This window comes from Poecilia latipinna, unplaced genomic scaffold, assembly GCF_001443285.1.
Source record: "Poecilia latipinna isolate Pla-1442-1.1 unplaced genomic scaffold, P_latipinna-1.0 Scaffold1488, whole genome shotgun sequence".
NCBI lineage: Eukaryota > Metazoa > Chordata > Actinopteri > Cyprinodontiformes > Poeciliidae > Poecilia > Poecilia latipinna.
The window spans coordinates 135,259-159,179 of NW_015114104.1; the positions used below are offsets into that span (position 1 = coordinate 135,259).

The window sequence follows — 23,921 nt, forward strand, 5'->3', positions numbered from 1 at the left end:
TTAGAATTAGCATAGCTAAGTTTTTCTCTAGCTAATTAGTGGTTAGCTGTGCTCACCACTGGCAATAGCTACTGATGATTTTACCACAAACATATACCTTCCATTATGACTGTGGTGGCTATTTTGAAAAATGTACAGCAGAAAAAGGAAACAATATCAGGAAAATATATAGACTATGATTTGACACTAAAAGTGTTCATCTGTGATAAATGTTGGCAAATTTAGTATAAAAATAACTTTTCCTTGATGATCATGGTGGCCATCTTGAATTATTCAGAATTATTTTTTTGGTGTTTCTTTTTCTTTTCAAAACTGCAAGCTCCAGGGAACATCTGTGCCACGTTAGGTTCTTAAATCTGCATGTGAAAGTTTTCTATGAAATATTCAATTATCTGCTGCTCTCTGAAAGGCTTGTTTTTCAGCTGCTTCTCATTAGCTAAATCCCGATGCTTGTAGAATAGAACAGAATAGAATTCAACTTTATTGTCATTGCACCGTCACAAGTACAAAGCAACGAAATGTAGTTTGCATCTATCCAAAAGTGCTATACAGGGTATAAATATGTATTTACAGGTGTACAAAGATGGTTATAAAATAAAATATTCGGTATAAATATAGTATAATATAATATTACAATTATATTACAATGTAGCATAAAGCCACAGGTACAGCTACTACTTTTATTCTATGAGCAAGGATAAAGTTCATTTCTTCTGAGGTAAAACATAAGGCTATGTAATAGAGAAGAAGAAAAAGCCAAAGGAAGAGAGCAGAATCCAAATATAAGCAAGTGGGATTAACTAGGGACATCAGTGGCTGACTCTTGATGCTGAGGCCTCTTCACTAAATCCAGCACTGCTGCCCAGGCATGAAACTGTAATGAATATTCAATCACCTTGTGTCATATTGGGCTGTGGGAGAGTTGCCCTGGCAGGGGATCAGACAGAGATAAAGACTCCTCTACCTTCGGCCTGATGCTGTCTGCAAACTGTACCTGCAGCCCAATGACTCTGCTGATATCAAAGGCAGCTTACCTGGTCCGTATCCAGCTGTCGTCGCTTTTCCACTTCATCTGGCCTGAAGGAGCATCTGTCCAACTCCTTGAACTGAGTCCAAAGTCTCATCAAGGCCCTTTTTGTTTATGGACAGGTGGCAGGCATGAGCTTTAACTCTTTCAGGGAGCTGGAATCAGCGTTTAGAGAGAGCCCTAAAGGAAATATTGTACATTTATTTGAGTGTTAAGTGTTGAACAAAACTGATTCCATCTGACTAACTATAACAGCTCAGAACAAACAGAAGAAATTACAGTAAAATCTTTTTTTTCCCCAGTTCTTCTTCCACTATTTTGACACAATCACTTCTCTCCTACATTCCAGCTTGCACCATTTATCCTATCAGAAGCTCATTCATAACCTTGAGGCTTTCAGCCATTGTCAGTCTGAAACTATGGTGACTGAAGAATAAAAGGACTCACATGGCCCTTTCATAATCCTTTTAACACACTCATCCCTGATGCTGCAAGGTAACAAAAAGGAGCTAATAACGTTCTCTAGTCGTGCAGGCGAGACGTTCAATGTGAAGAAAGCTTTGCGGGAAACATTCATCAGAAAATATGTAGAGGTGTTGAGTTGTTAACCCCCTGCAACAAGCATTCCTCGAAATTGGCTAATATCAGTATCAGCACTGCTAAAGTTGAAATTGGAAATTAGCCAGAAATTCTCTAACAGTGATGGAAAAAATAGTTATTACACACTGAACCACGGATGTAAGGTGAGTGGTCCGGCTTTCATTTTGGATTGTACAAGATGCTAAAGACTCTGGTCATTGTGGGCTGAAAGGGTTCACATGCCTCTTCAAAGTAGATAGCAGGCTACATGAAAACAGATACCAAAATCAGTAGAAAACCCTTAAGGTTGTTACACACTCAGGTGTACTGTGCGTACTCTGTGAGCCGCACTGACTACCATTGTCGGTGGACGGTTGAGATGTCATAGTCCAGCGTACCTATTGCATTCAATTCTCGTGACAAATGCTGTCATTTCCCACAATCCAAATAGATGCTAGCAAGTTCAATAAGCTAGTTGGGCACCTCGCCCAGTTTCTTCTGCACCAGGGCAGCCACCGTACATCTGTTTGTGCGGGACAAATGGCAGTCTAGCTGCTGCTGTTTAAGACTGTTTGCGTCGACTCTCAAGCTCAACGTCGGACACAAAACAGTTCAATGTGAACACTGTTTCCTGCCGAGCAGATTACCATGACAACAACGTACGCGGCTGAAATTTTGTAAATTTAAACGGAAGTACGTCACCGTTAGTCGTGGCTATTTACCTTTGTGCAGATGCGTCCGGCGAACATCAACTTTAACGTCGCTCTCCGCCGTTTGACGTACATCCGAGCATCTAGTCACTGATATTCTAGATCACATTAGCCCACTTTAGAACTGAATGGCATATTAGAGCAGCAGTCTCACACTGCTGTCCTCGAGGGTCAGTGACCTGCAACTTTCACATGTGTCCCTTGTCCAACACTTGATTTCAAAGACTAAACTGTCTCACTAGCACGCAGTCAAGCTCTACATAGCTCTGCTAATGAGATAATACTGGAGCCAGGTGTGCTGAAGCAAAGAGAAATCTAAAAGTTACAGTAATTTGAGACCACTGTCTTAGAGCCATGGAACTCAAGCTATGTCAACTCCCCAATATTAGCTACAATGGTCACCTACAAAGCTGGGTCGACTTTAAATTGTCTTCTGCCTTAAATCTTTCAGGGCCACTTGCAACACAAATACGTGAGACCATTTCAAATTTTGTGTAACTTTTTCAACATTACAATTTAGAAAAGCTTTTCAATATCAGACTGGCCACGTTTCAAAAATGCAATCTTCTACACTAAATAATCTGAATCGTAATTGGTTCCTGAATTAATAATTCCAAATGAATGTTACTCGTCAAATTTAAATTACCGAAGGGAGGCTGTGAAACTAATCAAATGTGTTTTTCAGTTTTGATTTAGGCTGCAAACAATTACTAAAACAAAGCAATTGGCAAATAATTAGTTATTTCTCAATTACAATTATTTCCCCCCCCCCCACATATTAATTCGCAGGTGGACTTTTTTTTTAGTACAATATGCTTTTAAACTAAATTTGCAATGGTCAGTTTTAGTACTGACTGACATATTTGTGATTGTGATCCCCCCCCGCCTCCCCCCAAAAAAGAGCAGTATTAGCTTGGGTGCCAAAAGAAATCAATGATATTTAATGACATTTCAGATTTACAGCAAGATATGCCGTGTTTGGTTGACGCCAGCTTACGTAACCAAGATACGGATGCAAAAAAAAAAAAATTCATCCAACTATATGGATTGTTTGAAACAGGCCAAGTCGCTGTGTTCAGTTATTCTAAGGCACCAAACGGTGTATAAAACCACTGTCAGGAACTTACCTACCAGCATTTTCGGAAATTGGTTGTGCAAAAAGTTTCACGTTTGACGAGGCCGCCAATATTATCATGAATCTTCTGTAGTTGTCATGTCAGGCCACTAGATGGTGCTGGGATTTTAATCTTGAAACGCGCATGCGCGTTTGACCGTTAGCTTCCACCTCGCTAGCTTCCACTCCATTTATGAGTAATCCGTCAACGAAGACCCGAGAATGAAAATGAGCTCCGTGGTGAGATAATTTGTCTCCTCTCCTGTTTACAACCACACAGTTAAGTTATAAATATAGCAGAAGAAGCGTAAAGATAACACTGCATGCTTTTGCAGTGTTATCTTTTCACTGCAAAAGAATGTTTTTGGCAGTTAAGATGGCCAATGACCCCAGATATTAAGACTTGAACTAAAACTGCCCTATATGTGTTACGAACACTTAGGATTGTGTATCTCATCATACAGCAGGATAAAGATAATGATGATTAATGCTTTGGATTCCTAAGGAGAACATGTTCATATGTAACCACTTAAAACAGAGGTGCAAATGATAATGGCGGACACCCCAAAGATTTTCACACAAGTTTGAAGTTCAGTAGTGCACATGCTTTATTATTCAACTCACATCGCATGTACACTCCCTTGTTCAAAGAATTACACCCTCGACATCAACTCTTCATTAAATATACATAAATCCATCATGGTTTAATAAAGAGGACTACAGTGAATCTGCTGTAAAATGCAGACTGATAAATACCCAATCTATATGTAAATATGAGGCATATGGGTGGAGGGAGGGAATCAAAATGCAGGGAAAAAAATGTAATAACTACTCTATTTGATCAGAACCCCAGGAGCTAAAGTTTTGATTTTTTATTTTTTTTAATGGAATCTGAGGAGGAGAGCCGCACCGGGTAGGTGAGAGTGTAAAAGCGTTCACACACGGGAGCCGACTATCTGAGGGGCCACCGGATAACAGAGTGGGCCTGTAAGATTACTCTCTCCTAGTGGGAATGGAAACATTGCATTTTGGAGGTCTCAGCAGCTTTTCTGCACTCCCACAATCACAGGAGACAGGAGAAAGTTGTGGATTACAGCCAGGCGGAAATAACTTTTCTAGTTCTGCGCTTAGGTGAACAGCAGCAGCCTCGAAAACAGAATCCCTTTGGAAAATGTTAGTGTTTTGATTTTAGATTTTAAACTCATTTAACCATTTCGGGGTTGTCCATCTGATTGCCCAAACAGAAACAGAAGAACAAAATCAAAACTTTGAAAAATTAGAAAGTCAGTTAAAAGAACTGCGGAAAAGGTTTTTTTTGCCTGTATCACTAACTACATAGTATTAGCATTGTATTGATCTCTCTGACAGCTTATGTAACTTTAAATCACACACATGTATAGTTCCATGCTTCTTTGTTGGTCAATGTTTACTTGCAGAGCATAAAAAGATTATGTATATTGTCGTTAGCTTTTAATAATAATAGTAGTTAGCCTGATCGCTTCACCAATGGGTGAATTCTGCTAGTTTTTGACTCAACTGGGCGATGGGTAAAAAAGGTACATATAACACACTATCGAATAAAATCTCAACAACAAATCTCATATTTTGTAAACATAAAACTTGATTTATAATGTCCACTTTTTTGGATGAAAAATATCACTGGATTTTTTCTTTTTAAATACTGCCTTTAATGAAAGTCAGATTGTTTAATCAATTTTGGATTATCAATCCACAATGACTGCTACTTCGTTCCAAAATCGAAGTCCAAACATGAACGTTTTAACAAGACCAAGCTTAAACATGGTTACATTAAGAACTAATTAAACTCAATATCATAAACGACAGTTAATGGCCGCCATAAAGCTGCAAAGTGAAAGGACGACGTCCACAGAGCGCCGTTACGTTGGATCATTACAGGGCGTGTTTGCTTGTAACCATCTGTCTTTAACAGGGTGTAGGGCGCTGAGGAATGATGATATGTGCCATGCGGCCGCGAATGAATCATGTGACATTCTCCACGGCGATTAGTGCCAAATTAAGGTCAGCGCAGGGGAACTGAATGAAGTGCTTGCAGATGCCTGTCAATCCCAGTTCTCCAAAACATCTAACCCCAAATCTGCACTTTTAACAACTCTGAATAACATCACATCAGTTTCTGTCATCAAGAAAACACAAGTCTTTTAGATTTCTGGATAAATTAACAGAAAAAATCACTTATTAAATTTGGATTTTAAAATGTCTTATCAATAAGGTCAAAATGGCTCAACGATCAGAATGCCCAGGGTGCCATTCTGTCAGGGGTGGCATAGCATGTTTTCTTTCTTATTTGCATGGGTTGATACATTGTTATGCTATATTCCAGTTTACCTGGGACGTGGGTTTGACGTCAAACCCGAAGTTTCTAATTATTCTAGTTAAGAGGTCAGAATTTCAACATGGAGAAGCCCGTAGACATTATTTCCAAATGCTCTTTCAAATCTCATTTTAAGCTTTACTTTCCATAAGCAAACACCACTTTTAGTGTAGGTTTATAGTTGATGACTGTACATGTGACATTGGTTTTAGAAGCATTTTTACATGCATGTCTTGTAAAATGAACATATTTCCACCACATCTTACTGCTGTTGATGCAAGGAGCGGCCATATTGAAATGTTGTCTGCCATATAAGTCATAACTTGGGGTAGTTGGAGTTCCTCCCACTTCCTCCCAGTTCCTCAGTGGGAAATTTGATTTCGGAGGGGTTTTTAGTTGATTTTTCTCAACTGGGAAATACGAACTTCCCAGTTGAGTAATGGAACGCAACATAAGCATTGTAAGAAAACAGGCTGCACACATCTGAAATCAGTGACAGTGGATTCCTTTTTAGTACTGAAGGGCTATTTTGATCTATTTAAAGGAAACTGACTAATCTTTAGTTCAAATTTAGCCCCTATTTAGTTTAACTCTTAGTTTAACTCTAAACTGGACAGACTTAAAGATTTAGATTTCGCTTGAGGATCAATAAAGTATTGTGGAATTAAATGATTTCTCTGCACTGAACACTTTCTAAAAGCAGAAAAAAAACTGTGTTTTCTACTTTGTGAGAACAAAACAAGGACCGATTCTTCAATAACAGGCGTTGCGTTTATCGTCTTCTCATCAGGATTTTTAAACCTGCACCAACTCACCAACGCAATCGCAAGATGCATGTTCTTGTCTTATAGGGATCCATTAAAGTGTTGCGTAGCTGTGTTGCGAATGTGCAGCGTAAACACTTCGACCCGAAAGTCTCAGTGCTGGAGGTAAATATTATTGCAGGCATGTCTGGAAGAAATAAAAACTGTTTATGGTGACACAGCCAAGTGGGGAGGGAGAGGAAGGAAGTGGAAGTGCTTTAGCCTTGATGGAGGCAGTTCAGTCAACACTGCAGGCGCACGCTTTTGATAATTAACAATGTGGTGAGTCTCTGGTTGACAAGAAATTATGGAAGACTTTTCTAAGTTTTATGGTTCTCATTTAAGCAGATTTGTCAAGTTGGGCTTCTTTCACCAAACTGAATGCCAGTAGGCTCTCCACCTAGGGTGGCATGGCCTTTGGGATGCCACAAACGCTCCAGAATAACAAAAGGCCATCAGTTTTCTATTGGATATTTCCAGGTCTAGTCATTTTGGAGTGGCCACACCCCTGTGGCTGCACATTGTAAGCACAATAAGAAAATATGATTGTACTACTAAGGACAAAGATGCCGAAGACTGAATCAGATTCATGGCTTCTGACTCTACTGCTGTTTTAAAAAGCACAAGTCTGACTTTAGACAGGCCAATATTTGTTACTGTCTAGGAGCTATTGGTCAGGTGGGGTTGATGTTTCTGATTATACTGCTGAGAGCAGACTTGTTGACAGCTGAGCTATGCCCTTCTTAGACCATCTGTCATGATTTGACAGAAGATTCATCAAAGAGAAAGATCATCTCTGATGGAGCGCTTTGAGGAGGAATCTTGTTATTATGTTGATGGCTCATCATGTAGTTGACTACTACATGTATCATTACATAATGAATGAAACTACGTCACACCTTTAGGTCACCTCTATGACCTCTTCTCTGAATAAGTCTCTAAGTGCTGTTCAGCTTTTTACTTGAGCTGTAAGCCACGTTAAAGAGGGCAGCAATAATTCTGGAGCGATGCCGCTTTCTGTGCTGATCCGTGGGTTTCATCAGGCAACACCCACATCTGTCCACACCTTCCACCCATCAACACGGATACAACCAATGCCTGCAGATGTTCATTTGACACTGTGTTTAAGAAATGAGATTAATAGGAGTGTTCCTGTTGGACCAAGAGAGGTCTGCAACACCTGGAAAGGACTCTAGTTATTGGCCCCCAGTTGGAAAACACATTTACGTACATTGCCACATTTTTTTTTTTTTTTACATTAAAGCACTACGTGTTTGGATGGGGGTTAGAACTATTGGTACTGTTTCTGCTTGTTCAGTATCCACACGTCTGGAACTTTTCTGCATTTGGTGATGTCAAAACTGTTGGGATTTAATTTGATAGATCATCACAAAACAATGCATTTCTGTGAAATGGGACAACAGTAAGACACAATTTTTTTTTAACAAATCAAAATTTGAAATGTGCACTCAGCCTGTGTTACATTGGCACATCTAAATAAAGTCTAAGGGTATAAGTTGCCTTTTGAAATAGTCCAATTATTAAACGGTCTGTATCCACATGTAATTTAAGGTCAGTATAAAAGTCTATACAATATATTAAGTTTATCAAGTTGTCATGTTAAATATTAATAAATTAAGTTTTCATAAACTTATCAGTAATTGGATTGCATGTAACAAATGATTTTTTTTTTAATTTGGAGCTCCATTCTTTTTTTTCAAGGTGGTTTTCTTAAAAAAAAAAAAAAAAAAAACTATAAAAAGGTACCAGTAGAATCAATACGTAAACAAATGAACAGTTGAGACTATAAATAAAGAAAATCTGAACAGGCCAAAGGGGTTTTTATGGGTCATAAATTCAGATAATTAAAATAATGAAGATTAAATGCAGATCAAAACATAATATTAATTTGTGCAATGGGCTAGAGACAAATCAGCTTGAGTTGTTAATTTTCTTGCACTGCACAATTACGCACTATTTGATTATTACAAAAGATAAATAACTCAGTGACGTTTATCAGTTGTTGCAGAAAATTAATAGGGCATGCAAGAAACTAAATCAGCAAAAATATGTCTTTGAGCTAACGTGATGAGACAGAAAATCAGAAAATAGGGTTGTTGTTTAAGAAATTCATTTTTTTTTTTAAAAAAACACTGAATATTGAAGAAAAAAATTATCTTGTGTGTTTTTGGCATTTTCCTTGACATGTACATTATCTACAACCACGGATTACAAGCAGACAACTTTTCTATCAAAGTTTAAAAAGAAAAAACAAAAACAAAAGAGCATTCAGCATTTGAACAGCGAGTAAAAATTACAGGTACAACATGGTTTAATGTGTTGCAATGAATAGTTATAACCAAAAATGAGAAATGGAAGTGGAAGAATTCATCAGTGATACAACAGAAAATTTTCATGTAACTGTATTTTTTCTCTCTTCATCTTGAAAACTGCAAACAAACCACGCCCTTCCAGCGACTGCTTTCATTTTGCTTCAAAATCACTTTCAAAAATATTCTATATTAGCTTCATGGCCGCTTGCCTCGTCATTTCCGTTTCAAAGCCCTCGGCTGCCATCTAGTGGCGAAACAGCAAAATGACGCTTTCACAAAAGACAGCACATGTTGGAAATCCTTATAAATAAAAACAAAATTTATTGGCAATCACAGGGAGATAATGCATGACATCTACAGGAGCATTTATTTGAATAAAAATGCTAACGTCTTATTTACAAAGTCTACCAATGAGTGTGAGCAAGCCCAGCACATGCAGGTACAAATGATGCAAATGGGCTATATTTATTTCACAGGTAACAAAAAGCTTTCTGCAAGATGAGGCAAATGATCAGCTCCCCCTCCCTCACTGCTGCTGTGGTCCCGACAATCGACGCATGGACTACATGAGAGAAAATAAGAGTGATGTGGGTGTGGCTATAGTGGCATGATTCCAGAGATTTAAGCATAAGGAGGGAAAAAAAAAACCTGCTTGCGATACATCAACTAGGACAATAGTGGTTCGACCGATTAGTCTTGTTAATAAAAAGCAAACCTGTGTAAATGAGAAACATTTCGTTTGAACAGAGGTGACTCAAACAAGGGATAACCTCGCCGTAACACTGGCTTTCTGTTACCCGACCCCTATATATAAAACTCACCTTGAGAGAGAGAGAGAGACATCTGATTGGACGTGGTCCAGCTCTTTGCGTAAAAACACTCCCAATAATCTCTCCCAGCTTTCCACGCTACAGACATAACTCAAAAAGGCTTTCGGACGCCCCGGCAAGCATGAGAAAAGTAGCATCTTGTCCTCCGTTCTTCGTCGTCAGACATTGTGACACGCTTACGTGATTTATGGGGAGCTTCAAACGAGATTGTCTATAGGTGCTGTTAAGATAGGAGTCATCCAGGGATACTAACCGTCTGATTGGGACACTTTTCGCAGTCAAAGGCACTTAAAATTTGGCTCGGGAAATCTTGCACACCGAAAACCCTTAACCTTTTAACGAGATTTAAAAGTTATGTGTAAACTTGAATTTAAGACACCCGAGTAGGAGACGCTTCCAAATGCCAAGCAAATGAAGAATGTTTCTGCAACGTCGCAAAAGATCTGGATTTAAAAAAAAAAAAAAAAAAAAAAAAAGACAAAAAGAAATAGGCAGAAGCAACCGTTGTCGTTTTGGCAAATAACTGCTCAAAGATACAATCACTAAATGCCGCGTAAGCAGTGAATGTTGATGAGGAACAGAGTAGGCGGTTGATGTATGGGAGTGGGGGGAACAGCACACTGTAATACCTTTAGCTTCCTGGACATCATTAATGAGAGGAAGAAACTTCCTGACAAGGTCTGTCAGATGGGGATTGGTGGTGGGGGATGGGGTAGTGCTGTACAGGAAGATACACATCTACGGTAGTGTACTAGGGGGTGGTAGTGAGCAAAGAGAGCTGGATTACTTCACAGAGGCAGTGCAAAGGGTGACTGTTGAGAACCCCGGACTGAAGGGAAAACTTGGGGTGTGGTGTGTTGTGGGGGCCAAGGCCAGCGCTGCGACAGGGCAGAGGTGGTGTTTGGGTGGGGGGCAGGCAGATTGCATTTTCAGCTTCTTCGTGACTTTGAATGCTGGATGAGCCACTGCAGTGTGATATCTGAGGTCAAAGGAAAACATATCGATGGTTTAGTTATTGGCATTATTAAGAGAAGCAAAACAAAATTCGCTTAATAAAAACATGCAAATGTAGAAAAAAAAAAACTAACAAAAATTAGGGGTGCACCGACTGCAGTTTTCTGATCTTTAAAAATAAAAATATTATCTACCTCTGCACAGGTAGACATAGATAAGATTGATTTCACACGCAAGTGTCGGTCAATCGATGATTTCCCAAACTTAAGGACTATTTATGGACAGAGATATTATTGAGTCACATTTAGACTACATGTAATTTAATCTTTATATACGTCAAGACAAACAACTTAACTGCAGAAAATATATCAAGAGAAGACTTCATAAGCAAACACTTTTGAGTAAAAAAAAAGTCGGACAAAAAGCCTGCAGTCAGTGCACCCCTACAAAACAACGTCATTTTTCTTTAGTCCCACTGACCAACACAACTGAATGTTAAGATTTATGTCTGGCTTTCAACTTTGACCAGACAAACATCCCTCTCATATTTACCTATGTTGTCTTTCTCTTTGCAGGACACAGAGTAGCAGCAGATCTCCCGGTCCTGAATGGCAGAAAGGTTCCTGCGTAGATCAGGACGGTACGTTTAATAAGGAGTTAACATGAAAGCAAAAGAACAGACAGATGTTAACTTTAGAACACAACATGTGACAAGTTGTCGAGTATTTCAGTGCTCTAAAGCCACAGAAAATAAATAAAATAAGCATTCCTCACATTTTTTCAATGAGCTGCTTCTCATCGAGTGCGTTGGGCAAGTCCCGCTTGTTACCGAGGACTAAAACCTGGAGAAAGGAAAAGGAAGGAGTTTTATCAGAACCTCTTTGTGATAAAGCTAGCTCTGCTAGTGTCATGTTTTACTCCAAATATCAGACATTTCTCACAGGAATTCCTTGTAGTTGTGGTTTCTCTAAAAGGTTGTGCAATTCATTTCTGGAACCTTCTATTTTCTCTCTGTCTGCTGCATCCACCATGTAACTGAAGGAATAAAACGGAGACATTATGAAATGTTCATAATGTTGCCTGGCGTTCTGGCAGAACAGCGGTAGCTTACACGATAGCGTTGACTCCTCGACAGTAGCGCTCCCACATGCTCCTGAAGCGGGGCTGTCCGCCTATGTCCCATATCTGAAACATCAGAGAACAAGTTCAACACCAAACATTTGCTCTTTGTGAACCGGCTGCTGCTCTGTACGATGGAGGTCATCTGGAGGCATCCTGAGAATTATTGTTGTGTCCAGAATCTCACGATTTTCAGATTCGCTGAGACAGATCAGTAACCGGCTGGTCAGAAACTCAAATAAAAACACATTTTACCAGGCAGTGAATGCGTAAACCGTACACAAAGTCAGAGGAACTGCAGAGAAGTAAGAATGTATTTAAACAAAACAAAACTGTTTTTTTTTTTGTTGTTCATTCAGGATTAGGTTAAGAAATCAAGATTGTGGGTGAATACCAGGAAGGCTGAACATATTCCAGTGAAGTTGCTTCGTTTTAACCTCTTGAGCTTCCAAACTCTACCTGTTGGATTTGGAAATGATCTTCAGTCCATTTCCAATAATACAAGAACACATTCTCAAAAATCAAATGTTAAATTCTAATGAACATTTAACACTGGAACTGGAAAATATCCTAAATACATAAATAAAACAACAGAAACAACAAGTAAAATGAATCATGAAGCCTCTGTAAACAAAACTGTCCTTCCCAAAAAGGAGCTAGCTGAGACCAAAGCACCAGAATGAAGACTTCTGTCAGCCAGTTTTTGGTAGAAAGAGAGAAGAGAGAAAAACAAGAAATCATGCAAATGGAAATCATTGAGCTGGGTCTAATTTATCAAGCGATTAATTGATTTATTGTCACAGGAAACTCTTATACCTGTTTTTGTTGTCTTTTAATCACATTGTAAAAAACCAAAAACATCCAGTGACTTTTACGCTAAAGCAGAGAAAGGTGCACCAATTTGCTGTGACTCATATCCTCCCCTACAACAATCAGACTGCTTTATTGTGCTTTATTAAAATACTGCACATCTAGTTTATTATTGTACTCACAGTAGAATTTGTTTCATATTTCTAACTTAAAATCAACAGGCCAAAGCTTTAGGAAAACAGAAATTGGCCCCATGTTTTATTGGCTTACCTTTATTGTTACATTGCCTTTAGTGACTTTCCGCATGTTGAAACCGACTGTGGGGATCATGTCTTCACTGAACTGCCCCGACTGCATACGAGAGAAAAAAAACACAATATAACAGAGAAAACGTGGATGACTTGCATCTCTGAGCGAGTCGTCATGGTGTCATTTGATCTAAAGTCTATGAGTGAGCAGGATTGTGGATATGAATTAGATCAGTAATAGTTTCTAATCGATGCACATAATTTCCCCCAGCTGCTTTGGGAAACGTTTTACCTCCATTAATCACCCTGACGTGACGCCTGGTGTGATGTCATTGTGCGGTCTGGGAAGGAATGCTTCCTCAACGTTTTATTTCTGTACGTTCTACTTTAATCACATTTATGATAAGTTACAAAAACAGGTGCTTGGCTAAAACCCAGTGAGTGTCCAGGACTGAGTCAGGAAAAAAAAAATCTATATTTTTAACCCTTTATGGACACGTCTTCATCATCTGTATGTTTTTTTATAGAGTGACTTTATGAAGAGACCGTCTTTTTGTCTCGTCTTAGATACAGCTCAGAAAGTCTGAGGCAAGCAGAGAAAATGTAAGACAAGTCTTGTGGTCAAACTGACCCAAGCCTGCAGGGGGAAATAGTTCTGCAAACAGACTTGCGCCATTTTACTCACTTATGAACATTATATGTTTTTGAGGTATTAAGAGAACTGACAAACCAGTGCCAATTTGAACAAGCTCAGGCTAAAGTAGCTAAAGGATGTTGCTAAAGTAGCATGAACTATTAATTTTTACCATTATAATCATAATTAGAGCTGCACCAATTACAGTTTTCTGACCAATCACTGATTTTTAGAAAGATTTTAACATTCTGGTTTTGGCAGTTAGATTTTTTTTATTTTTTTTTTTGTCTGAAAACCCATCGTTTCCCATTTAAGCATCAGACAATCTGTCAAAATTAAGAAAACTGCAGCTGTTTGTTGGGGCACCTCAATCATAATTAAGTGTAATAATACTTTTAAGCTTATTGCACCAATTGTTAAAGGTTTTTGCTGTCCTTCTCTTCACGCAGTGACAAGTCTAATAAGCTGGTGTTGGATGGATGAATCAGTTCTGGTTGCTAGGCTGCAGTCAACTACTTAAACATGCAGCTAGTAGCTACCTTGGTGAAGAGTGTGTAGTTTCCACACCTGTTGCTGCCTATGTTTGTTTTTTTGTTTTGCAAACAGAAATATTTTTTACACTTCTTTCTTTTCTTTTCTAAGCATAAAAATGTATTATTAGCATTCTTTCAGGCAGCTGGCAGGCAGTGCACTAATCTAGTGCAAAGGCTGCACTACCAAGGCTTTAAAACCTTGGTAGCCTGTCATAATGTTAACTGTCCTAAAAATCTAATATTTTTGTTTTGTTTTCAGCTTAGAAAACATGACAGTACATTCTGAAAAGAGTTTAATCAGTAGATTCAATAAGAAGCGATAGTGAAGCTATCTTGGGTCAAAACTTGAACTCGAGTCAAAACAGCCTGGCTATGACAATGCAGTAAACATTTATGAGGGATGCGTTTTACTAGAAGCATAAAAATGATCCAGTTGGAAACCACAACAATTCAAAAAATAGAAAATGGAGTACTGAAAACTACTCTGATCAGCTGCCTGCTGTGACGTCAGAGGCATCTGGAGGCTTGTTTTTGAGAGTGTAAAAAAAAGATAAACAAATAGAGGGGAAAAACTGACAATGACATGTTTTTCTATAGGTGACAATCAAAAATAATGGTGACATTATTTTTGATTAATTTTACAGGAGAGACTGGTTGGTACACCTAAGCAGCTGCACAACCTGGATTTACGGGACTATTGCCTCACACTCGTTTAGCCTTTCCTCTAATTCCAAGGGATTACTAAACAGGTCCAACTGCATTGGAGAGTAATGTCTGACAGCAAAGCTGGATAGAACTGTGACAGTGGGTGAGGTGAGCAGTATTTCTTGGTGGAGAATATAAACAAGTGCTAACGAAAACTCAAGGAACACCAGGCACTAAATGAGCATAGAGTCTTCTTTTTTTCTCTACAGGTTCAAGAGGAACCTAAAAACTTATGGTTGTCATCATTAGCCCCGGGTCACTCCTGAGCAAACATAAACAGCCTGTTTTCATCCAGGAGTCCAGACTGCTGTTGTGGACACACTGGGAGCCGCTACAAAGCTGACAGCGCGGTCACATGACCCGGTGTATTAGTAAGCACACAGTCATACTGAGAACTTCGTCATTCTCCAACACCAGCTGTTTCAAAGAGTTATTCCTCCTGCACTTTGTCTCATGCAAACACTACCAAAAGCATCTTTTCTTGCAAATATGTTCCCTTTTTTTCCCGTCCTAGTACTTGCAGAAAAAGATGTATTGTTTAACAGACACCTTCGCCCTCTCCCAGGTAGAAGCCTGGGCCCACTTTATGCGTATTCGCTAACGCTGGCTACTTACAGCAATTACGTTGACAAATGTGGTTTTTCCAGAGTACTGAAGTCCGACTAACGTGAGCTCCATCTCTTCTTTCCAAAAAAGCGACCGGAACCAGTCTAACAGTCTGTTAATGAGGGCCAGCATCTTGGAGGAGTCAGTAATCGCAGTCTGTTGCCGTCTGGAAGGAAGCCGCTAACTACTGCTTTGTCATATCATGTGACCCACCGACAGGCGTCCACTCCCGCTTCTTCTTCGCCTCACGTTCTTACCAAACCGCCGCTCTATGCTGCCATCTTCTGGTGGTAACCAGTTTTATCAAGCATTACATTCATGCCAATGGGGGGAAAAATGGAAAGAAACCACAAAACTCACTCAATTTTTTTTTTACTTCGTTTTATGTTTTTTAATTGATCTTTTGCGATGAAGCCAGATGTCTTTGCAAGAGTTGTATTCATTTTATTTTCAAACATTCACTCATCGCTCCCTGCTCCTTTTTGGTCACTTCACTTGGTCTTCTTCAGGCAGCCCTTTAGAAAAAAAATAGAGTGAGTTGTGTGGAATAATGCCAACCATTTTAAATAACATTTTAGATATAACTCCAGTACCTTCTCTCTGAGAATTGTAGTGTACTCCCTGGGGGTTGCTGCACTCATGAGTGTTGTGTAGATTGTAGTTCTGATGGTTTGATCAAGAAAATATAGATATACTGTCACACATCTAACAAGATGTTTAAGGATGTTTTTATAGACATTAACATGTGACTGAAACACAGTTATGTATACCCCTTAAGCATTTTTACAAATTTTTCATTCTATAACCAAAAACTTGAAGGTTTTCTAATAAGATTCTAGGCGATAACAACATAAAGTATTGGATAATGCAGAGGTTTCAGGTTTTATTTACAGATATGTTATGACAAATGCAGAGTGCATTCACATTTAACCTAAATAAGTTGAATGCAAAATCACTTTTTATTGCAATTCAGTCTTCTTCTCTTTTTTTCACTATATTTGTGGAATGCATGACTAATATTCACCCGTTTTAAATTAACTGCTTTTTATGCAAATGTCAGAACAATTCTGTTAATAGACAAATGAATGTTGTGATTATATTGTGACAAAATTTGAAAAAGCTAACGAGACACGAACATTCCTACAGAGGTTGATGGCCGTTGCTGGTCTGTGTGGTTCTTCACCCTTTTAGCAACAACAACTGCTGCATAACAAAAGATGACAGGTATAAAAAAATAATAATCTCATCCTCACCTGAGGCACACAAAAGACAGAGACAGAACCTGGAGGAAAGGGGTCCGATGTTACATTAATCCACACATTCATAAATTGAGCTTTGACTCACATGACCTCTTCTACTTGCCTGGTAAAGTTTATCCTTACATATACGCTTTTGGCCCACGGCATCCAGTTTCTTCATGACTACATCCCTAAGAAATGATCATAAGACAGCAGTGCAATAATAGAAACTAAACATTATGGCTGTGTCATCACTCTGTGAGGTGACTAACCTTCGATTGAGTTTTTTAGGAGGAGGAAGCCAGTGGTCAACGTTCGTCTGCACTCTGTACCATCTAAGCAAACGAGGAAGGGTTACATGTTGCTTCATTGATGCACCGACTCTCACCAGATTCTCCTCACCCTCCATTTAAAGGCTCTAGGGGCCAAATGTCAGCGGGGCCTTTTCGATCTCTGGTGATGACCACCGCCTCTCCCGCTCGCACCCCACCCACGATATAGTACACCCCCGTGATGAGGGGGGTTGTCGACAGACGCGTGACTGCATCCTCAAAGTCTTTGGCCTCCTCCAGGGTCTGCGTGAGTAGCACACCGACAATTTGATTTCGACATGATGTCATGTCGCTTTTATTATCCCACAATATTCTGTAATTTACTCACCACCCGAATAAGCCAGCTGACCGGGAATCTGTGGACAAAGACGGCAGACACAACATTCTTCCACCAGTTTGACCAAACCTGCGTTTCTTAGGAATGAAAAAGAAGTTTAGGGATGAAAAGACATGACACGGTATCAAGAGTAAATGCGTTTCAATTAACTATAGAATTGCACAAATTGGAGTTACGAAAACAAGTATGCTTAATGGAAACACGTCAATTTTTAAAAAAAAAACTCATGTTTTTTGATACATGATGAGGAAGGACAAGGCTCTTTTTCAGCCATATTGAAATTGATTAATTTAACAAAACTACAATGGAAACACTATTTCCACATCACGAGTCACATAATCAATAGCCGGATGTTGCTACTGATGAAACGTTGAAGGCAACGACAGGAAGTAGTAGGAGGATGTTTTTTTTTCAGACAATGTGCAACTGGCCTCCACCAGAGCTCTCATAGAATCGCACAGCTCATAAAAAGTTGTGTGTCATACGAACATGTTGAATCCATAGCTCTTCTTCTCCCAAGTATAGGGAGTTTGTCACTGAATAAGATGCCGATGTCTTGATGAGCATTAGCGCCATGGCTGAATTATGAATATCATATATTTTATGTAACAGTTTACTTCCATCATTGCCATTCCATGACTTACCAAGTGAACAAGCTTATTTATGTGATTTTAATTTCAATTCTTATTTAATGGAAACACTGCAAATGCGAAATTGCAGAGTTACTAAAGTTTTTGAACATTAGCAGAAAAGATCTACACACATTTGTAATGGAAATGCAGCTACTGTCTTACCTCGCTGGTTGCCAGACACAGTGAACTTGTATGGACTCATTCCGGTCCATAGCCCCACATAGCCGGCTAATGACGTTCCAAAGTACGCTGGCTAGAAAGTTGCATCAACGAAATAATCACACAAGCATTTTAGTTCAACAGCTATAATTTAATACCCACACAAATAAGTGTTACTATGTGTCACTCATCCAGCTCCTGGTTTTTGATGGAAGAATTAACAGTCAGGTAATTTGTCTGGGTTTGCCACAGAGATGCATATTCAGAAAATAAAAGAAGCTATGAGTAAAACACCAAGCCCAGCCAAATATCGCACAAACATGTCTGTTTGCGTTGGTCTCACGGTGCAGTGTGCGTTCTGAGGTGATTTAGCCAACTGTGTTTAAAAGACTAGCCTGCTGTCATCTAGTAAGCTAACGGTAAGGTACTGCTCACCAATACACAATGCAAACTCATCGTTAACGATAATTTAGGCAATAATTTCTGTGAAAATGAATGGCACATGAATATGAGCACAACTAGTGTGCTAGCTTTTTCTTGCTTTCCAGCAAGAAAAATAAACAGGATATAATGATCTTATTGCTTATCCATCACAGCCTATAAGACATTTTCTTAGCTAGTTTTCACCAAACGTTGTGTCCAGAACTGCTGGGTTAAAGAAGAGACAGAGAAGACACTAGGTAATGTCATGGAGATTGAAGCCAAGGACACTTAGCTTCAGCACTAGCTAAAAAGTTATAGTATTCATTTGCTGGTTGAGGAGCTAACTTTGTAACAAACAGAAGAGACAATTTTAGCATTCACAAAAATGACTAACACAAAAATATCTGAGTTATTCCTTTAACCTGACTGCTGGTTTAATACTGTTGAGACATTTGTTGGGTAACCAAACAAAAGTTGTGACCAAGTTTGTTGGCTAGAGAACATACTAGAAGGAGTCTCAACATTTTTTACAGGCCACCATGATTCACTGACTTCACTGAACATCTTAGGATGAAATAAGAAACAATGCATAATAATGTTAATGTCAGTTGGTTGTGTTACTGCCATTATTCCACACTAGAAAGCCAGTTAAGAGAACATTAGCCTTTAAGACTCTGGCCAATAATATCAATAAAGAAAGGCACAATTTAATAAAGTGTAATAAACTAAGACTGACCCACTTTAGATTTTTTTGTAAAGCCAAGTTTGTTTGACAATTAATTGGGTTGAAGTGTACTCTCTGACTTGCTTGTTTGTAAAACCTTTTATTTGAGATAAAATGCTTTTAAACTCCAATATTTTTTCTCTGTACACATTTTATGTTGCCACCACCTGATCCGGTAAATCTGGGGTTGTGACTTTTCAGAACCTTCCTGAAAAGCTGAACCGCCACTGAATGCTGATATGAATTTGACATTGTGGAAACTGAAAATTACTTTATGATCAACATGGCTCCTTTAACAGTTATGTTGCATAATGAGTATAAATGCATATCATACCTCCCCGTTTTTGAAGAAGACAACATTCATGGTTAGATTCCTCAGAACAGAATGTGGAAAATCAAAATTCCTGCCGTGGTAGATGTTCCCGTTCTTGTCCTGAGCCACGATGCTTGTGCAGTAACTGCGGGTGGAAACGGTGCCTCATGAGCTTTCTGACATGTTGCTTTCATTCCTGCTTAGAGTTTGTGAACATTTGAATCCTCGATGTACTCACAACTATATGAACAGACTTGAAACCTTACGTACGCAGTAAATTCATACGCAAAGTTGAGGATGACGACATCAGCAAGTTTCATTTTCATCATGCTGGCTATTCCACGGATTTCCCTGGCGTACAGCTGGGGAATGTGTTTTTCTAGGGACATCACGATAGGGCTAGTTGCCTTATGGAACCAGTTTGGAACCTGTGAACTATTAATATAGATAAAAAGCATTGTGGTTATTGTTTACATATGTATAATAGAAGATATTGTCTCAGTGTCTAAGAGTAAAGGTCTACCAATGGACACAGAATTTTCTTTACACAAAATAAGTTGGTTAGAGAGATAATGAATTTTGAAAAAGTTGTTTAAAAATATATTAGTATGTATTACTAGTCTGTCTGTGCTACTAGTACACACTTATTTATTGTCACATTTGAAACAATGCTGAAGTTTGAAGTGTTACAAGCACAAATGACAGCATCCTTCTAATTGCAAACTGACGTAGCATTAGTTGCAGGTAGAGTGAGCAGAGGCACCGGTTGGACATGGACGACTTCACTAAGCCGTCTTTTTTCATCCATATATGTACAATGGAAAATGTTTATTCCTCTAGATTTTGCGTCCTTGGGACCTATGGGGACAGGTAGCAGCATTGAGAATTTCAAAGTAAAAACCAAGACTGTCACACCAATTTGCTGTTTCAAATGCATGTTGCAGCTGACTTTGATAAGTTCAGTGCGTCCAAATTCTAGACAAGACCAAGAACGTTTGACAGAGAAGACACCAGGTAACCATTTCTACCAACTATTTTTTTATAGTCCACAACCCACAGACAAAAAGTGCTAGGTTCCACCTATAACCTGAAGTCTTCTACTGTTAGAGCCAAGATGGAGAAGCTTTAACTTGGATCAAAAATTGTGACCCAGTTTGTGGGTTAGAGAAGAATCCATAAGAAGCAATACGTTAGCTTTTTCTTCTTCAAGTGATGCAGCGTTCAAGTACAAACCAGCCTTATGAAACCTTTTCTTGTTCTGACATCTCCTAAAAAGACACACACACTACAGTCAAGGTCACATTTCTGATGTTTTATCCAATGAGTTATCAAGAGTTCTGAAAAGTTTGACACAGTTTGATATAATTTTAGAGTGATTAAACGTCAACAAATCTCACTATTAAGATAAAACTGTGTCCTGTAGGACATCCGAAGAAGTTTGGAATAATTTAACACAAACAGTAACTTGTGTAACAAGGGAATAATATAACCCCCTCCATTTATAGAATATTTCCTGGCATAATAAATATAGTACAAAAACATTATATAGAAATCTTTTTACCTCTCGGATCTACAAAGGTGTTTATGGAAACTAAAATATCAAACTGAAAACTTTATTTTGCAAGCTTAGATGTTGCTTACATTCATTCAGTCTGTGTGTTTAAAATTTAAAGCCCACTTTTTAAAATCCAAACTGGTGTCTACATACGTAAATATCTGACTTTTAGTTATATATGAACGTAAGCGGACTTACCTAATGAGGATTTGTGCAGCTTTTTTCATTAAATCTGTATCAAAAGCTTGTTGAAGATGCTCCCATCGCTGTTCCGGACTCAAGTCCAGATTGACGAGCACTGTAGGCGTCTGCTGAGCCCACAGAGACCCAGAGAGTCCGAGCAGAACCAGCAACGCTGAACTCCACACCATTATGACTGCAAGCTGTCAGTCAGAGGAATGAGCTGCCTGACACTGAACCAGACCGGCAGCTTTAAGCTGATAATGTAACGCAGACAAAAACCAAACTGGTTTCCTTTAACAGGTTTTCATAATAAAATAGAGACGTGGTTTAAGATGCGCACACTCCGATATCTACCAACGCTTTCCATGGTTAGGTGTAAGAAATGGTTGATCCAGCTTTACTGAGCGTTACACTCATTAAGGAAAGTCCATGTTTTTTTTGTTTTTTTTTTAGTTCTTAGATTTAATATGTACTTTAGGAATGTTTTAGATTTTTCAACTAGGTGCTTTTATTTTCTGAAACATGAAAATCGGATCTACACAAAGGCAATTCTAACGATATCACTCCACTGATCTGATTTAAAATGAATTAAAATATCTCCATTTTTTTTTTTTACAGGAAGCTAGAAACACATTTAAATATGACCTGCCTTGTGCTTGTCAGCATATAGTTGACAAGGGAGCAGATGTGCTTTAGAAACCTTCAGCTTTAAAAATGTAAAACAGTTAAGGAATAATACATCTATGTGAAAGCGAGCAGCAGTAAGGGGTACACTCTGCACTGTAAGCACTGGTTTGTCTCCGAGTTCATTTACATGTCATTTCTGTACAGTTAGAGAGCTTAGACAGGTTTGTTGTGATTCTGAGAAACGGAGAAAAAGGAAACCCTTCAACTGTGAACTTTGTAACACTTTACTTAACAACAGACATTTTCAGATCAATCTCAGAATTTTCTTTTAAAAAAATTCTGAGTTTGAAAAGTTGAAATTTTTCAATTAAATGTTTTGTCTAGAAAATTTCTGAGATTAATGTCAAAATTTTCAAGCAAAACCTTCGACTTTTCAAACAGAATTGTCCTTGTTTTCTTCTACAAAATTTCTGAGAAATTTTCAACTTTTGAAATTCAGAAAATGCTCTGTGCTTTTTAATCATTATTATTTCTGTAGATCTTTTTCTATCATAAACAGAAAAAGATCTATTCACACAACAATCATGACTGTCCTACTAGCTGACTATATTTGCGTAAGTTGACTGGTGTTTCCTCATTTTACATATTTTTCAGTGCAAGATATTTTTAACTTTCAGCTTTTCTGGGACAAGGCCATTTGCACTTCTTTTTTTATATTTGCGTGATAAGCCAAAAAACAAATATGTCCTTATCTGGTGACTGTCTGCCTTCTACACTGCAATCAGTGTCTTGCTGGAGAGTGCTCTCAGTGAGAAAGGAGACTTTTAGAAAGAACAGAAAGATAAATTCCAGTAAATATAACGCAGCCTGCTGAAGGAAGTGTGCTCCTGTCCTTTTAGATATTCACATTTGTGAGATAAAACAGAGCAGGCGCTAAAAAAACGGATCTAGTAAGGCTGAGTATACAAGAAAACAACTTTTATTATTATTAGCAGTGACACAAGTGAGCCTGTAGGTGGCAGTGTTGCAGAACAGGTAGGCACATGTCTGGTTACTTTACTAAGGTAGGAGTTTGGCCTTCCCACTTCCTGTTAAGAGGAGTAAGGAGATTTTATGTAATGTAAACCTTTTAGAGTTTTGTATCATCCCTGTACTTTGTTTCCTTTTTCTTCTCTAGCCGTCTTGTGTTTTGATTTGTGTCTTCATCACCATTTGCTGTTCATTTTCAGTTCACTTTTTAGATTCCTCCTCCTTGTATTTAGATTGGGATCTGCGTTTTAGCCTTCATGTTTATTTAAGAACTAAGAGTTTATTTAGTTTCTAAATAAACTTTTATTTAGGAACCTCTTTTCTGGATGTGTGTGTTCTCCTCACCACCTCTTATTCTGAGTTTCTACATCACCTTTTGGATCTGCTGTTGGATTGTGTCCTTTTTCCATTTGTACACTTTTCTGTTTCTTGTGCTTCTCTGTATTGGTTGTTTTCAGCCTTTCCCTCAGTTTATCTCCAGCTCTCTGCTTTCCCTCATTTGTCTGTTACTAATCAACCACATCTCTCTTGTTTTGCAATCACCATGTGAGCTTAAATGTCTTTTAGTTTGTCAGATCATTCTGGAAAGTTCTTGTTGCTCTTAAGTTTTTTTTTCTATTTTTATCAGAAATATTGATTATTCCCTCTCTTAATTCTTTAGAAGTATGGAGGCTTGTTAATCTAAAGAAATAAAATGATTCCTCTTTTTGCTTTTTCATGAAACAAAAACAATTCTGCTAAAGTTAACTGGCCTAAAATAGGAAACTTTGATTCAGATTTAATACAATAAAAGAACCTTGTGTCTTTTTTATGTCTAGGTGTAAATGTTTGCTTCCACATTTGGAGGAAATTTGTGTTAATGATTGATTTGGGTTTCCCCTGAACTCAAGAGTCTGTAGTTGAAATCGTTTCAGAGAATTGTTCCTCTGGTGGTTCAGCATCCTCGTTCACCTCACCTCTTATCGATCTTTCACCAAACAAAATGCTCAGTTCCTCTTCAGTCGGATGTTA

At 38.4% G+C, this 23,921-nt stretch overlaps 2 protein-coding genes across 2 annotated transcripts; both read right to left on the minus strand.

Annotated features, from left to right (window-relative positions):
- Positions 1-8,865: 8,865 nt before the first annotated feature.
- Positions 8,866-15,583, minus strand: LOC106963037 (ADP-ribosylation factor-like protein 8B). Its single transcript, XM_015057750.1, has 7 exons — positions 15,368-15,583; positions 12,903-12,983; positions 11,815-11,888; positions 11,645-11,738; positions 11,478-11,545; positions 11,256-11,326; positions 8,866-10,728 (listed from the first exon to the last, which is right to left on the minus strand). Exons 1-7 carry the CDS (start codon positions 15,488-15,490, stop codon positions 10,679-10,681), a joined length of 561 nt encoding a protein of 186 aa, XP_014913236.1. The 5' UTR covers positions 15,491-15,583; the 3' UTR covers positions 8,866-10,678.
- A 182-nt stretch (positions 15,584-15,765) lies between these two features.
- Positions 15,766-21,568, minus strand: LOC106963034 (N-acylethanolamine-hydrolyzing acid amidase-like). Its single transcript, XM_015057748.1, has 11 exons — positions 21,270-21,568; positions 19,787-19,951; positions 19,538-19,661; positions 18,060-18,150; positions 17,257-17,342; positions 16,999-17,171; positions 16,869-16,931; positions 16,721-16,787; positions 16,612-16,640; positions 15,952-16,021; positions 15,766-15,873 (listed from the first exon to the last, which is right to left on the minus strand). The coding sequence occupies exons 1-11, from the start codon at positions 21,440-21,442 to the stop codon at positions 15,850-15,852; spliced, it is 1,065 nt and encodes a 354-aa protein (XP_014913234.1). The 5' UTR covers positions 21,443-21,568; the 3' UTR covers positions 15,766-15,849.
- Between the last annotated feature and the right edge of the window lie 2,353 nt (positions 21,569-23,921).

What these genes read in the sequence shown, in the direction of transcription:
- LOC106963037 (XM_015057750.1), bottom strand. Translation starts at nt 15,490, where the DNA reads ATGCTGGCCCTCATTAACAGACTGTTAGACTGGTTCCGGTCGCTTTTT. An exon ending in AAGGCAATGTAACAATAAAG is followed by an intron (nt 11,889 to 12,902) that starts GTAAGCCAATAA and finishes CTGATGTTTCAG; the next exon opens with ATATGGGACATAGGCGGACA. An exon ending in CAAAGAGAAAGACAACATAG is followed by an intron (nt 10,729 to 11,255) that starts GTAAATATGAGA and finishes CTTTGACCTCAG; the next exon opens with ATATCACACTGCAGTGGCTC.
- LOC106963034 (XM_015057748.1), bottom strand. Translation starts at nt 21,442, where the DNA reads ATGGTGTGGAGTTCAGCGTTGCTGGTTCTGCTCGGACTCTCTGGGTCT. An exon ending in TCTTCTTCAAAAACGGGGAG is followed by an intron (nt 18,151 to 19,537) that starts GTATGATATGCA and finishes GCAACTTTCTAG; the next exon opens with CCAGCGTACTTTGGAACGTC. An exon ending in TCAGCTGGCTTATTCGGGTG is followed by an intron (nt 17,172 to 17,256) that starts GTGAGTAAATTA and finishes CTACTCACGCAG; the next exon opens with ACCCTGGAGGAGGCCAAAGA.